General features: G+C 39.1%; 2 protein-coding genes across 4 annotated transcripts in view; one reads left to right on the top strand and one right to left on the bottom strand.

The window, feature by feature from the left end:
- The window catches only part of LOC126428209 (GA-binding protein subunit beta-1-like), a 104,512-nt gene extending 97,430 nt beyond the window's left edge, over window positions 1-7,082 (bottom strand). For both annotated transcript variants that reach the window (XM_050090125.1, XM_050090126.1), the window contains exon 1: window positions 6,982-7,082. The gene's annotated coding sequence lies outside the window, so the exon portion shown is untranslated. The remainder of the gene's footprint in view (window positions 1-6,981) is intronic.
- A 225-nt stretch (window positions 7,083-7,307) lies between these two features.
- LOC126428211 (uncharacterized) overlaps window positions 7,308-14,615 on the top strand; it is a 45,091-nt gene continuing 37,783 nt past the window's right edge. The window contains exon 1 of one of the 2 annotated variants that reach the window (XM_050090128.1): window positions 7,308-7,419. In XM_050090128.1, coding sequence (XP_049946085.1) covers window positions 7,392-7,419 — 28 coding nt within the window. In that variant the 5' untranslated portion in view covers window positions 7,308-7,391. Of the gene's footprint in view, window positions 7,420-7,565; window positions 8,579-14,615 lie in introns of those variants that run through there. The other variant, XR_007576795.1, reaches the window with a different exon arrangement.

Here is a 14,615-nt window from a genome sequence, read left to right as displayed (position 1 = left end):
TTCACTCTACTCTACGTGGCTGCACTCCCGAATTAGCAATTTTTGTATTAGTAGCTTGCAAATTTCCTCACTCCTCATCCACTTTTCTTACATAGTTACTAAGCTCCCTGCAGTTTTTAATTAACATTACGAAACAAACACCTCACACTTGTCACACCTTTGCAAATAGTGTGAATCACTAAATTATTTCTTAAACTTAAACCTCACCTTCCAATCAGTGAACCCCATTTAAGTGATACCACTGATCTGTTATTCTGGCCACAGACAGTGGTCATGTGTGCTTAACCGAGTGTGTCTTTCCTTTCTAAATGAGGCTCCGGCAAAAAGCTCAGGGTGTAAGCCGTTCCATTGTATTTGGCTGCAACTTAGCAAGCCATCTTTAGGGTTTTATTATTATTATTATTATTATTATTGTATGCATCAATATCTTTAGGGTGAATATCAATCTATTCCTTTGAGAATAACGTTGATCTGTTATCTTCTCTTTTCCTCTTATCACACTAAGCTACGCAAACACTGGATTGATTATGCTCCATTCCTAATGACCTTGATATCAAATGGACTTTAAAGCTGTAACATCCTTTCCATTATTTTCCTCACATTAAGTAAACTTGTCATCAGCATGAAGGTTGATTTGAGCACCACAGTCCTTTACTGGGCATGTTCTTGTTAGAGATGGTATGCCATTGCCTTCCTTCGAGCAATGAACTAACTTCCCAAGTTAGTTATAGGGGGACCTACAGTTTAATGTGGATTCCAAATTATGTTGCAACATAGCATTTTCCACATAAATAAACATTGCCAGAGGTGAAATAAGTGACAGATTAAAAACCTACGAGTAATTGGTGATTGAACCCATGACCTCTGGATTTGCAGTCCGGCACTTTAGGACTAAGCCATCAAATGCACACATTTATAACTCCGAATATCTGCTTACTGAATTTTCCTGTCACATATAATAACCCCAATTGTAAAATAAAATCTTTTTTATCAGTTCTGTTCTCGGATCTCCTTCGCCATATTACACAAGACAATGTGTTCCACCTCTTACATCCACATACATACTCCAAAAGCCACAATATGGTAGAGCAACAAATGCACCACGTTATATGATATGGAACATATGAATAAACTTAATAGTTTAGTTAAAATTTTATTATCTCCTTCTCAAGGCTGTATAACACTTTTGAAACTACACCATAACCTTATGGGAAAACTGGACACTGAAGAATAACCCATATGTTGCAGCATTTTGTTGTACCAGATAGTGTGAGCGTGCATAACCAAACAGCATGTGATACATGTGCCTCCACGGACAGAGCAAAGCAAAAATGCCAAATCTATATGCCTCCAGGTGAGCCTTCATTTCTCTAATCTTATCTTCTTGGTCCTTATGCGAAATATATGTTAGCAGCAGTAGAATTGTCTGCAGTCAGCCTAAAATGCCAGTTCTCTTAATTTTCTCACTAATGCTCTAAGAAAAGAACCTCACCTTCCAACCAATCAATCCCGTTTAAGTTTCCAAAGCATCTCCATTATATTTATTATTTATTGGTCCAAGAATCAGTTTCGTACATTGTTTGTACATGTGAGATAGGACAGTGGTAACCTAGTTAGTTTACAATACAGTAGTCATTTTTTTGTCTACATTGTTGACATAATAAAAATGCATAATAATGTAGGATGGTGTACTACATTGCTTCTACATGTGATAACAGCAGTTATTAAGTGAGATGACATGATAAGCACAATGTAAACTGTACTATGAATTGACAATTAGTGAAATTTGATAAATGAGGTTTACTTATTATGATGTTCCATAAACTCAGACAAAGAATAGAAGCAATGGTCAAGCAATAACTGTTTTAACTTTATTTTAAATGCATTTAATGTTGGTATGCATTTTAGGTAAGAAGGAATATGGTTATATAACATAGCTCCAGAATGATACACTCCTCTTTTGCATAAGTTTGTATTTACTGTGTCCCTGTGTAGGTTCATCTTCTGTCTAGTTTCATGTGTGTGTATATCATAATTGTGTTTGAAGTGATTTTCCTTTTTTTTAAGACGCTCCCTTTTGTGAAAATTTGTATTTCATATATATACAAGCAAGGCAGTGGCAATATTTTCAGAGTTTTACAAAGGGATCTACAAGAATCCTTACATGTAGCTTTTTTTTTATCACCTTTATAATCTTTTTCTGTATTTTAAATGTTTTGTGGAAATCCAAAAAAAAAAAAAAAAATATATATATATATATATATATATATATATATATATATATATATATATATATATTTCCCTCTATTATATATATATATATATATATATATATATATATATAAAAGTTGTGACTGTATACTGCAATGATACATTGTCAGCACTGATGAGCAGCTTGTATTTTGAGTGAGGATCCTAATAGCATATGATAGTGAATTCCGTCTCTTATTTAAATTGTTCAGGTGTACCTCCCACTTCAGATCTGCCTGAACATGTACACCTAGAAATTTTGTATGACTGACCTTCAACACATCTTTTCCTTTGATTGTGAAAACAGGTTTTGCAGGATGGAGGTTTTGCGTGGCATGAAAGTTAACCGCCACAGTTCTTTCAGAATTTATGATGAGCCTATTGGTCTTGAGCCAGTGTGTTAAGGTACGCATAACTGACACTGCAGCCTCCTGCAGATCTTACAAGGGAACCTCCCCATCGCACCCCCCTCAGATTTAGTTATAAGTTGGCACAGGGATAGGCCTTGGAAAACTGAACACAGATCAATCGAGAAAACAGGAAGAAGTTGTGTGGAGCTATGAAAAAAAATAAGCAAAATATACAAACTGAGTAGTCCATGTGCAAGGTAGGCAACATCTAGGAGAGGGTCAGCTTACGGGCGTCATGGTCCTGTGGTTAGCGTGAGCAGCTGCGGAACGAGAGGTCTTTGGTTCAAATCTTCTCTCGAGTGAAAAGTTTAATTTTTTATTTTCAGACAATTATTAAAGTTCAGGCACTCACACATAATCAATTTCGCTCTCCAAAATTCCAGGACATGTTTAGATTTGCTTGGACATATGCAGGATTTGACGGTCTACACACGGAAACATTTGAAAACATAAAAAACATATGTTTTGACAGAGCACAGGGAAAACTGTGCGACTGTGAGACTTTTGGATCCATTTGTTGCAGTTTATGTAACAAACTCTTATGTTTTCATCACTTTTTTGGGAGTGATTATCACACCCACAAGAAAACCTAAACCGGGCAAAGTAGAAGAATCTTTTTACCCATTCGCCAAGTGTACAAGTTAGGTGGGTCGACACCATATTCCTGTCATGTGGCGCACATGCCGTCACCAGTGTCATATAGAATATATCAGACGTGTTTTCCTGTGGAGGAATCGGTTGACCTATGACCTTGCAATCAAATGTTTTCGGTTCCTATAGGAGAGGCACGTCCTTTCGTCTACTAATCGCACAGTTTTGCAGTGCGGTCGCAAAACACAGACACTAAACTTATTACAGTGAACAGAGACATCAATGAATGAACGGACAGGTCGTAACTTTGTGAAAATAAAGAAAGTAAAATTTTCACTCGAGGGAGGACTCGAACCAAGGACCTCTCGTTCCGCAGTTGCTTACTCTAACCACGGTGCTCCTCAACTCACATTGTCCTTGATGTTGCCTATGTGGCACATGGACTACTCAGTTTGTATATTTTGTTCATTTTTTCATAGTTCCACACAACTACTTCCTGTTTTCTCGACTGATCTGTGTTCAGTTTTTCAAGGCCTATCCACTGCGTCAATTTATAACTAAATCTGAGGGGGGTGCGATGGGGAGGTTCCCTTGTTAGTTGTGTGTCATCCAGATCTACTGGTAAAAAATCTAGTAGCCCACTTCTGAAATGCTTTGATGTCTCCCTTTAATCCAAGCTGGTGCAGATCCCAAACACTCAAACAGTACTCAACAATAGACCACACTAGTGTCCTATGCACAGTTTCCTTTGCAGCTGAACCTCACTTTCCTACACTTCCCCAATAAATAAATTTCTACCCTTCACCTTCCTTACTACAATCCTTAAATGCAGAAGCCATTTTATATTGCCCTGCAGTATTATGTACTACAATCCTTACACGCTCGTCCCATTTCATATTGCTATGCAGCATTATGCCTAGATATTTAATCGAATGACTGTGTCAAGCAGAATATTGCTATTGCTGTACTAGAACATTTGGAGTCAGTTTTTCCTAGTCACCTGCACCAATTTACATTTTTCTACGTTTACAGCTAGCTGCCATTCACCACATCAACTGGAAATTTTGTCTAAGTCATCTTGTATCCTCCTACAGTCACTCAATGACACATTCCCATACGTCACACCATCATCCGCAAACACCAGCAGACTGCTACTTACCCTTACAGCCAGATCATTTATATATCTCACAGAAACTTTGGTACAAAAATTTGTCCCAAGTCTTAAGCTGTCAGTAAATCATAAATTTTTAATTGTTGACTCTCACTTTGAACTGACTGTATGCCAGTTGTATGGCGCACACCCAAGTAAGGATTTGTGTTAATGCTTCCACTCACTTAATAAGAGTGGAAATGGGCATGGTGGAGTGATGAGGCAATGTGTAAACACCATTATATGGTTTGTTCTACATCTGCACCTACATGGGCACTCTGCAAATCACACTTAAAGTGCCTGGCAGAGGGTTCATTGAACCATCTACATAATAATTCTCTGTTATTCCAATCTTGAACAGTGAGCAGAAAAAATGGACACGTATAGCTTTCTGTACGAGCTCTGATTTCCCTTATTTTTTTATGACGATCGTTTCTCCCTTTGTAGGCTGGCGTCAACAAAATATTTTTGCATTTGGAGAAAGTTGGTGTTTGAAATTTCATGACAAGCTTCTGTCACAACGGAAAAACCTTTAAAATAATTGAAAAGCCACGATCCCATCAATCGTTTATTAGATGACCGGTGGTTACAATGATTTTATCAGATGGTCTGCCTCATATGCATGATGTCCATATGGTTTTATAAATGTTAATCCATGTTTCAGATCTGATGATGGCACCTTCAGAGTGCTGAAACCGGTCATCTAATGAACCATTGAAGCGATCGTGGTGTTTCAATTATTTTAAAAACAGAGTGATCGCCCCACGACACACCATGTGTTCACTGCGGAAAAGCCTTTGTTTTAATGATGTCTATCCCAAATCCCGTATCATGTCAATGACACTCTTTCCCCTATTTCTCGAAAATACAAAACATGTTGCTCTTCTTTGAACTTTCTCTAGGTACTCCGTTAATCCAATCTGGTAAGGATCCCATAATACACACCAGCACTCCAAAACAGGGCAGACAAGCGTAGTGTAGGCAGTCTTTACTAAATCTGTTGCACCTTCTAAATGTTCTGCCAATAAAATGCAAAAACACCTAGCCTAATCTACTGCATAATTACAGCAACAGAACATTGATTAGGGCATTTACAACAAAACAACTTGGTAAGGAACCACTAAGGAATGATTTCATTATCTAAATAGAAGCATATCACCATTCATAAGAAGATTATCAATATCCATTAAAACGAAGAAATCGTGATGTTGTGGACACTAACTGCTGTTGCATGATAATTTATCAGCACTTGTTTCTATTAAATGTTCTGTCATCAATGGGTGCACTAATTCTCCACTAAAAGGCCCTTCCTGAAGGAAATAATGTACAAATAACTAACACATGTATGATCTCTCGCAGATCCATGCAGAATGAAAGTTAATTATGCTAACCATATTCCACAGAAAAACAGAATATGTCATGGGATACCGATTATGACTAGTCACAAGCTGAAAATAATCTTGCTAATAATGCATCATGAATTGAATATCCTGTTGTTTATTGTATATAGCAACTAGGTTATTATGATTGACTGCTGTAATTTATTTGAAAAATTAAACATAAATTCAACACAATAATTTCTACAATGGCAAGTGTACTATCAAATTATTGCGTAGAAATCTGTGTACCAAAACTACGCAAAGTAAACTTATTTAAGGTTTTTTACGTAGCTGCTCATGGGCAGTAGAATTAAACATCAGACGCCACTAATTTTATTGGTAAACAACCCTAAAATTATTACTACTAATGTTTTATCAACGAATACCGCACACAGGACAATCAGTAAGCTAATATTTCATATTTATTACGCCTTTGTTTAAGATTTTACCACCTTTACACCCTCGACCTTACAAGGTGGTTTTTATAACAGAAAGAAATGTATATTTGTGAATTAGTTTCAAAGACTTGGTATTGTCAAACCATACGGCATACAAGGCCAAATTTTCAACCCTTCTTCGGCTGAGAATTAAACAGAATTAATTACTTTTACGTAAAACATCATCATATAACAAAACTGAAGCAAGTACTCCAAACAGCACATTGAAACTACGTTTCGCTTTTGTAAACAACTCTGCGTGACAATCTCTATTAAGTATACAATATGATTCATTCGTTAACGTTCCCACAGTTAATTTTCAATCATATATATTTCAGCCTGTTGTACAAGAAACAAATTCGCCATCATTTTAGCAAAGAACAACTGAAGTTCGAATGACATTAGGTGACAGGGTTGGGTTGAGCAGGTGCAGCACACGTGGTGTATAGTGTGTTAACCTATACCTAATGACATTACATTCGCATAGCATGCTTAAAAACATCACGTCCCAAACTTATTAGGCAAGAATAAGAACGATAATATGCGTTATAGATCCAACAAAGGCTGCAATAACAGACACACGTAATACAAATTTAAAAAAAATCAATTCTCGGGTATTTATAAAACAGGATGTTTTCCCTAACGCCATATTGGCGGCACACTTCCTGTTCCTGTTTGAAAACGGAAGTCTTCGGCGTACTCAGTAATTATTTTTCGAATCTGAACTCGTTATATGGATTGGCATACATTATTTTTGTACTTACAAGAATCACGGTGATTTTATATCATTTTTGACACTGTAAATCCACAAAGTTGACATTCCCATCGCAGCACAACAAGCGTAACTTGAAATACACGCCTTCTATATCGACTACGCAATGGTTCCGAAAACAGCACGTAGAGAGACGAAAAATATGTATGATTATGGGTGAATTAATTAAAGGAGTTATCACTCTACTTTCCAAAATATTTCCTGAATTTAGCATTTCGACATCTGGATTTAAATGAAACATAAAAACAAAATTTATTCAACTTTGATATTACGGGAGGTGAATATTCCTCGGTAAAATATAATCTTCCTTAAATGGATGTGGTCGCTGTGAACGAATGAACTCTTTAACAAACCTACAAAAAATTTGATGTATTTCGAAATCTCACAAGCGATGCAGTTAATATGGAAATGATCGAAAATTACATTTTAAGTAAGTCGGATTGTCTGAGAAATGAGATCACACCTGTGCACATTTTCTGCTTCTATGCACCCATATACAAATGAAATATTCCTTCCAACTTCCATTTGTCTATAGTGCGTTGCGTTTATATGTATGAAGTAGTGAAGGAAGCTGAAAATCAGCAGTTACAACGCGTTATTTATGGCGAAAAAAGATACGTATATATTTCAAAATGCTCACATTTCGCCTCGCTTCGAGTTTCGGTTGGAAATAAACGTACGATGTATGCAGTCAGCAAAATATCTTGTATAGTTACAAGTCGAGCAACCTTATGAACTTGCATTGACAACAAGATATTTTTTTACAAGTGTAAACCCGTTATCAAGTTAGCAACTCATTACTATCAACATTTGATCCAATCTTGTTAGTATGAAGCATTTTTTCTATTGTGTGATATGAAACGTTGCATACCTAGGCTCTCAACACCAGTCTAACACCCCAAAAGTATTGTGATAAAATGAATTACAGCCTTCTTGTGACCTTTAAATGGACGAAACCTAGCCACTTGCAGGATGGAAAGGAGGTAGTAATATACCCATGTTTCTTTCTTTCTGTCCTGGATTACATCACGGTCATGGGGCACAATTATTCTGAAGAAATCAAAAGCGATGACTGGCCATTTACCTTACTCATTTAGAATCATTTGATTTTGTCCCTTCACACAGCTGTCAAACTAATTTTAGTTTCAAACTAAATCGTTATTCTTAGGAAGAAAAGCTTAGTAGAATGCTGAAAACAGTGTAGCAGACTATGACTTTGCCACTTTAATTTTGTTTTGCAACACATTTTAATGTCTAGGAGCCTCTAAAAAAAGAGGCAACTGATTTTCTACATCAATAAGAGTAATAGAATGACTGCTGTTTTAAGTTTGTGATTAAGAAAAATAAATACTTATTTACATTTAATGAATAATATGCTCCACAACATGTTTGGATCTCTGTTTCACAGAGGAAAAATGTAGCTATAATCAAGCAGGCAATGTAGGTCTGTGGTGCTAAACCCATAAACAGGCTTCTGTAGAGTGCAGCCTTTCATTCACACAGCACGAGGAGACAGAGGATGGCGAGCATCTCATGCTGACAGCAGGTTAGACCTGGGAAAGAGCCCCAGATCTCAATCTGATGGAAGGGTGAGTAGTTCTGGAGGGACTATTAACTAGGAAAATTTCTTCCTCCCATCTGAGATTGAACCCACGACCTCCAGGGCTGGAGTCTTGTGCTCTACCCATTACCTTACAATAGCCACATGTTCAGAACTGTAAAATATTAATTATCTCAATAAAGTGGAGATTGGTGGGTAGGCTCATTTACTAGCGCTATAACATGGCATGGTGACCCAGCTTACATATTCGTTTAAAAAAGAAAAAAGCTCGAACAGTAACTTAGCTGGTGATAATGAAATACCAGATTCATAATACAACTACTAAGTGACCAAAGAACAACACCACTGAAACTTCCTGGCAGATTAAAACTGTGTGCCGGACCAAGACTCGAACTCGGGACCTTTGCCTTTCGCGGGCAAGTGCTCTACCAACTGAGCTACCCAAGCACGACTCATGCCCCGTCCTCACAGCTTTACTTCCGCCAGTACCTCGCCTCCTACCTTCCAAACTTTACAGAAGCTCTCCTGCAAACCTTGCAGAACTAGCAAGTTTGGAAGGCAGGAGACGAGGTACTGGCAAAAGTAAAGCTGTGAGGATGGGGCGTGAGTCATGCTTGGGTTGCTCAGATGGTAGAGCACTTGCCTGCGAAAGGCAAAGGCCCCAAGTTCGGGTCTTGGTGCGGCACACAGTTTTAATCTGCCAGGAAGTTTCATATCAGTGCACACTCTGCTGCAGAGTGAAAATCTCATTCTAACACCACTGTAGGACATAGAAAACTGCTCTTCCAGAGTTTTTTTTTAAATAAAAAATAAAAAAAAAAAAAAACAGTAAAACTGTGGATAACCGTGGGGGTGTCAGTGAACAAGAAGGGGGACAACAATGACTGAAAAACTCCAGACCAGTTTCACTTCTATGCTTCTAGCTTCTACATAATCCCAGAAATATTTATGTATAATATATTAGTTGTTTATCAGGACTGGAACAACATTGTTACACTACCACTGCACGATTTCAGAGAGAGTAAATGTGCAGAATCAGCATTCATCAATGTAAAATTTTGCATCATCCTCATGAAGGAGAGCCTTCACAAATGCAGAATAAGGCAAGTTTATGGGGACATCAACGCTAGCAACACTGCTGATGAGAGTGTTTCTGCGGCAGATTGGAGTATATTGGAGTATCTGTGAAGGGCACGAGCAGGGCAGCTCGATTTTGAATCTGATGTAATGCAGCTATGTTGTACAGTGCTCTGTGCTAATAAAGAAATATTATTCTATGTCACCACACTTACATTTATGGCATGTTTCCTTATACAATTTAGGGAAATCTACCACAGTGGTGACCCCATGTGTTATGAACATGCAACCTTCTGATCAACAACAGAAACTCCAGGTAGGAGTATCAGCAATGTAGAAAAGACAGATTGCTACTTTCCACCGAGAAGACCTAGAATCAGCAACTTCACCACCCTTCTGATCAGCTCCACAAATTCACCTGGGTGTCTGACCAGCAGTCCAGCTCGTAGAAGGCTGCAAATACCTACTGTCAGTAATTGATTGAGTCTCACACTGGGTTGGAGCCGTGCCTGTGAAAGACATCACGGCGGAATCCACGTGAGCTTTTATCAGTGTGTGGTTATACTGCTTTGATTGTCCTGAAGCAGTTACCACAAACCAAGGGAGACAATTCAAATACTCTCTGTTTGAGGCACTCTGCGGCTTTACCCACACTCGTACAGCCATGTAACACCCACAGAGTAACAGACTTGTGGAGCATTGGCATTGCACTCTGAAAGCCACATTATGTGCCATGGTGGATGGACGCCTCACCATGGGCATTGTTTGGTGTTCCTACAGCGTTCAAGGAGGACGTATGAGCTTCCCTGTTGGAGGTCCTGTATGGTGAATCCCGTATGCATCCAGCAGAGTTTATCCGACTAACACCAACTGCTGCCCTGCCAGACCTGCCAGCATTAGTGCAAATGGTGAAGCGCCACATTAAAAAATTATGGGTACCACCACCTCTGCCATACACCACTTTGAGTACCTTCGTATACAAAGTGCCATCAGACTGCAATTGTGTCATGGTGCGTAATGAGACAATATGACCAGCTCCACAGCCACTGTACTCTGGACTGTGTCATGTTATCAAGTGTGGCCCACATACCTTCAACGTCTTAACATCTAGCTCAACAGGAATATGACGATGGTCTCCCTGCCTGTACTCAAGCTGGCATCTGTGCTCCGTGACCCCATCACCTCATGTCCTATGAATCCCAATTGCGCGTAAGGTGACCAAGATTATAGTTTACCTGTTGGCAAGACATAGGTCACTACTCAGCCCACCGATCCGGCACTCTTCTCCGTCAACGTTTGTGACTTCAACCCGAAGACATCAGCGTCAAACTCAATGATGATGATCTCATAATAAGCACACATTGCAATGTCCCTGACATGCCCACGGCTCTGTTCGCCTGTCTTCACCCGTGTTTATCAGTTGCTGCTACACGTTGACTACACAGCCTTATCCTCTCATCTTTCAGCAGACAGTGTTCTCACTGTCATTGCAACAGCACAGGCTACCCACCAGCTATTAGCTCATACTACACTACCAACTCTGCCTCCAACATAGCCCAAGGAATGCCTCACTGGTGCACCCATAGTCACCATCTGTGTCCAGTGTATCCCATTTCATCCACCCCCAGTGGCTGATCCAGTCGTATCCTGCATTGCAGTGGTCCACAACACAACTGGTCATGCACATCTGCAGGGGGTCTTCATGACCAAACACATTTATCAATCTTCACTACCCCCAGTGATCCGCTCTACTACTAAAGAGGAGGGGGGTGGAGTCTGAGGAGACACCAACACTAGCCGACCAGAGAGTGCGTGCAGCAAAGTGGAGTATATATGAGCAGTGTGAGCAAGACAGTTTGGTTTAGAACTTGATTTAATGTGGTTAAGTTGTGTGCTGCTCTGTGCTAATAAAGAAATGTTACTCTGTATCACCTCACTTATATTTATAGTATGCCTCCTTATACCAATTAGGCAATCTACCACAGGCTACACATTAACAGGTAGAAGCAGCCACTGCTGTAAAGTATACTAACAACAAATTATGAGTGCTGATTCAAATAATAAAATAATGCAGTTAATTTTTTTCATGCATAGCACAACACATTTCAGGAATTTATTCCGATTTGCAAGTGCTGTGAGAATTTACATCGTTTTATGCACTGAGGTGACAAAAGTCATGGGATAGCAATGTGCACATATACAGATGGCAGTAGTATCATGTACACGAGGTATAAAAGGGCAATGCATTGGCTGGGCTGTCATTTGTACTCAGATGATCCATTTGGAAAGGCTTACAGCTGCACAATGGGAATTAACAGACTTTGATTGCAGAATGGTAACTGGAGCCAGAGACATAGGACATTCCATTTAAGAAATTGCAAGGGAATTCAGTATTCCAAAATACACAGTGTCAAGAGGATGCCGAGAATACCATGTTTCAGGCATTGCCTCTTACCGTGGACAACACAGAAGCCAACGGCCTTCACTTAAAGACTGAGAGTAAATGGTGTTTGCATAGAGTAATTGGTACTAACACATAAGCAACACTGAGTGAAATAACTACAGAAATCCATGTGCGATGTATGACAAATGCATCCGTTAGGACTTCGTGGTGAAATTTGGCTTTAATGGGCTTTGGCATCTGACGACCAATGCAAGTGCCTTTGCTAACAGCACGACATTGCATGCAGCGCCTCTCCTGGGCTCGTAACCACATCAGTGGACCCTAGATGACTGGAAAACCGTGGCCTGATCAGATGAGTCCCGATTTCAGTTTGTGAAAGCTGATGGTAAGGTTCGAGTTTGCCACAGGCCCCACAAAGCGTGGACCTAAGTTGTCACCCACTGTGCCAGAGGGTGGTGGCTCCATAATGGTGTGGACTGTGCTTACATGGATGGAATGGACTGAGTCCTCTGATCCAACTGTACTGATCATTGACTGGAAGTGGTTATGTTTAACCACTTGGAGACCATTTGCAGCCATGTACTTTATGTTCCGAACCAATGATGGACTTTTTATGGTTGCCAATGTGCAATGTCATCAGACCACAGTTGTTCGCAATTGGTTTGAAGAATATTCTGAACAATTTGAATCAATGATTTGGCCACTCAGATTGCTCAACAAGAATATCACTGAAGACCTATGGGACATACCTGAGAGTTTAGCTCATCCACCTTCCACTGGCAACACTTCCACAATCGTGGACAGCTATAGAGGCAGCATTTCTCAATATTTTTGCAGGGGACTTCTAACGACTTGTTGAGTCCATGCCATGTTGAGATGCTGCACTACATTGGGCAAAAAGAGGTCCAACATGATGTTAGAAGGTATTCCATGACTTTTATCACCTCAGTGTATCAAATATTTTAAATTCGTAGGGCTGGAGATAAATGGAAAGTTTTCTTGTAAGTTTCTCATCTGATAGTGCTGTCATCCTTATCATCAGGATAACCTCCATTGCCACTCATAATGAATCATTACAGGTTATTTACTTAGATCATTTCAACTCTACTATGTCCTACAGTATTGTATTATGAAGTAAATCTGTGCAGGGTGAAATATACTCTTAGCCAAGAAAAGCACTTTTAGGAAGGTTTGTAATGTCAGTTCATGAATTTTATGTCGGTTGCCATTCAATAATTTAGGAGTTCTCACCTTGCCTTTATTGTTCATATATTCTCCAACAGGTGTTTCTTTTACTTTATTTATTTTATTTTTAATTTACTGATAAGCTCATTCAAAAGGAAATGCAAAACAAAATGCAACATTTGTCCAGTGAACAACATGAATTGGGTATTTCCAGACAGATTAAAATCCTGTGCCTGATCAGGACTTGAATCTAGGACCTTTGCCTGCAAAAAACAAATGTCCCAGGTTAGAATCCCAGTCTGGAACACAGTTTTAATTTGTCAGGATGTTTCAAATTAGCACACACTCCACTGCAGAGTGAAAATTCAATCTAGAGAGAAAAATGATTTGCTCTTGGATAACATTTTCTTTAAAACTGTGTAGGTAAGTGTACACTATTCTGTGTGCTCAGTTTCAACTGACTCCCAACACAAAGAAAATAGTTGGGAGTGAGAAACCTGGGGATGCTGAATGTGTACAGAGAAATGCAGCACAAATGGTCACAGGTATGTTTGATCCATGGGAGTGCGTCACAGAGATGCTGAAGAAACTGAGCTGGCAGACTCTTGAAGATAGACGTAAACTATCCTGAGAAAGCCTACTTACTAAGTTTCAAGAACTGACCCCAAATGATGATTCCCATAGGGATCGTGAGTTCAAGACTAGATTAATTACAGCATGCACAGAAGCATTGAAACAATCATTCTTCCCACACAGTATACATGAATGGAACAGGATAAAAGCCACAATAACTGGTACAATACGATATAATTCCTGCCATGCACTTCACAGTATATTTGCAAATGTACAGTCTTCATTGTTTCATACTCTTTTTATTCCATAGTGGTATTCACTGCAGTTGCTTAGAACCTTCCACTGCAACATGTGTTATCAGCTTTCCGTTGCCAAAGAGCTTTGCTTCAGATGGTCGTGCCCATGGAATGTAAGAGAGAAAGAAAAAAACACAATATGGCCAAAATAAAGAATGACATTACAACAAGAATCAGTCAGAGAGTAATGCCTCATTTTTAAATTTTTATTTCACAAGAAAACTAGATGCCATAACATAGGATAGCATCTACAGAGTCACTATGAAACATTACTTTTCAGTATAATCACCAAATTTGCTGGCAGTCTGTACACCTGTAAGGTAAAAATCACAGTTGTGTTCCCTCACACATTGGTGCACAGAATTTTTCAGTATCTCTGCATCTTCAAAGTGATGCAGCTGATGAACTTCTCTGTATGTGTTGAATGAGTGGACATCTGACAGTTTAAGGTCAAGTCTGTACAGTGAGTGGGGTAAGATTTCTCAGCCAGTTTTTGCAGTTTCACCAATGGTGAAGTGACTGATGCATGG

This window comes from Schistocerca serialis, chromosome 12, assembly GCF_023864345.2.
Source record: "Schistocerca serialis cubense isolate TAMUIC-IGC-003099 chromosome 12, iqSchSeri2.2, whole genome shotgun sequence".
NCBI lineage: Eukaryota > Metazoa > Arthropoda > Insecta > Orthoptera > Acrididae > Schistocerca > Schistocerca serialis.
Note: the sequence above shows the minus strand (reverse complement) of the source record. Positions and strands in the feature narration are given on the sequence as shown.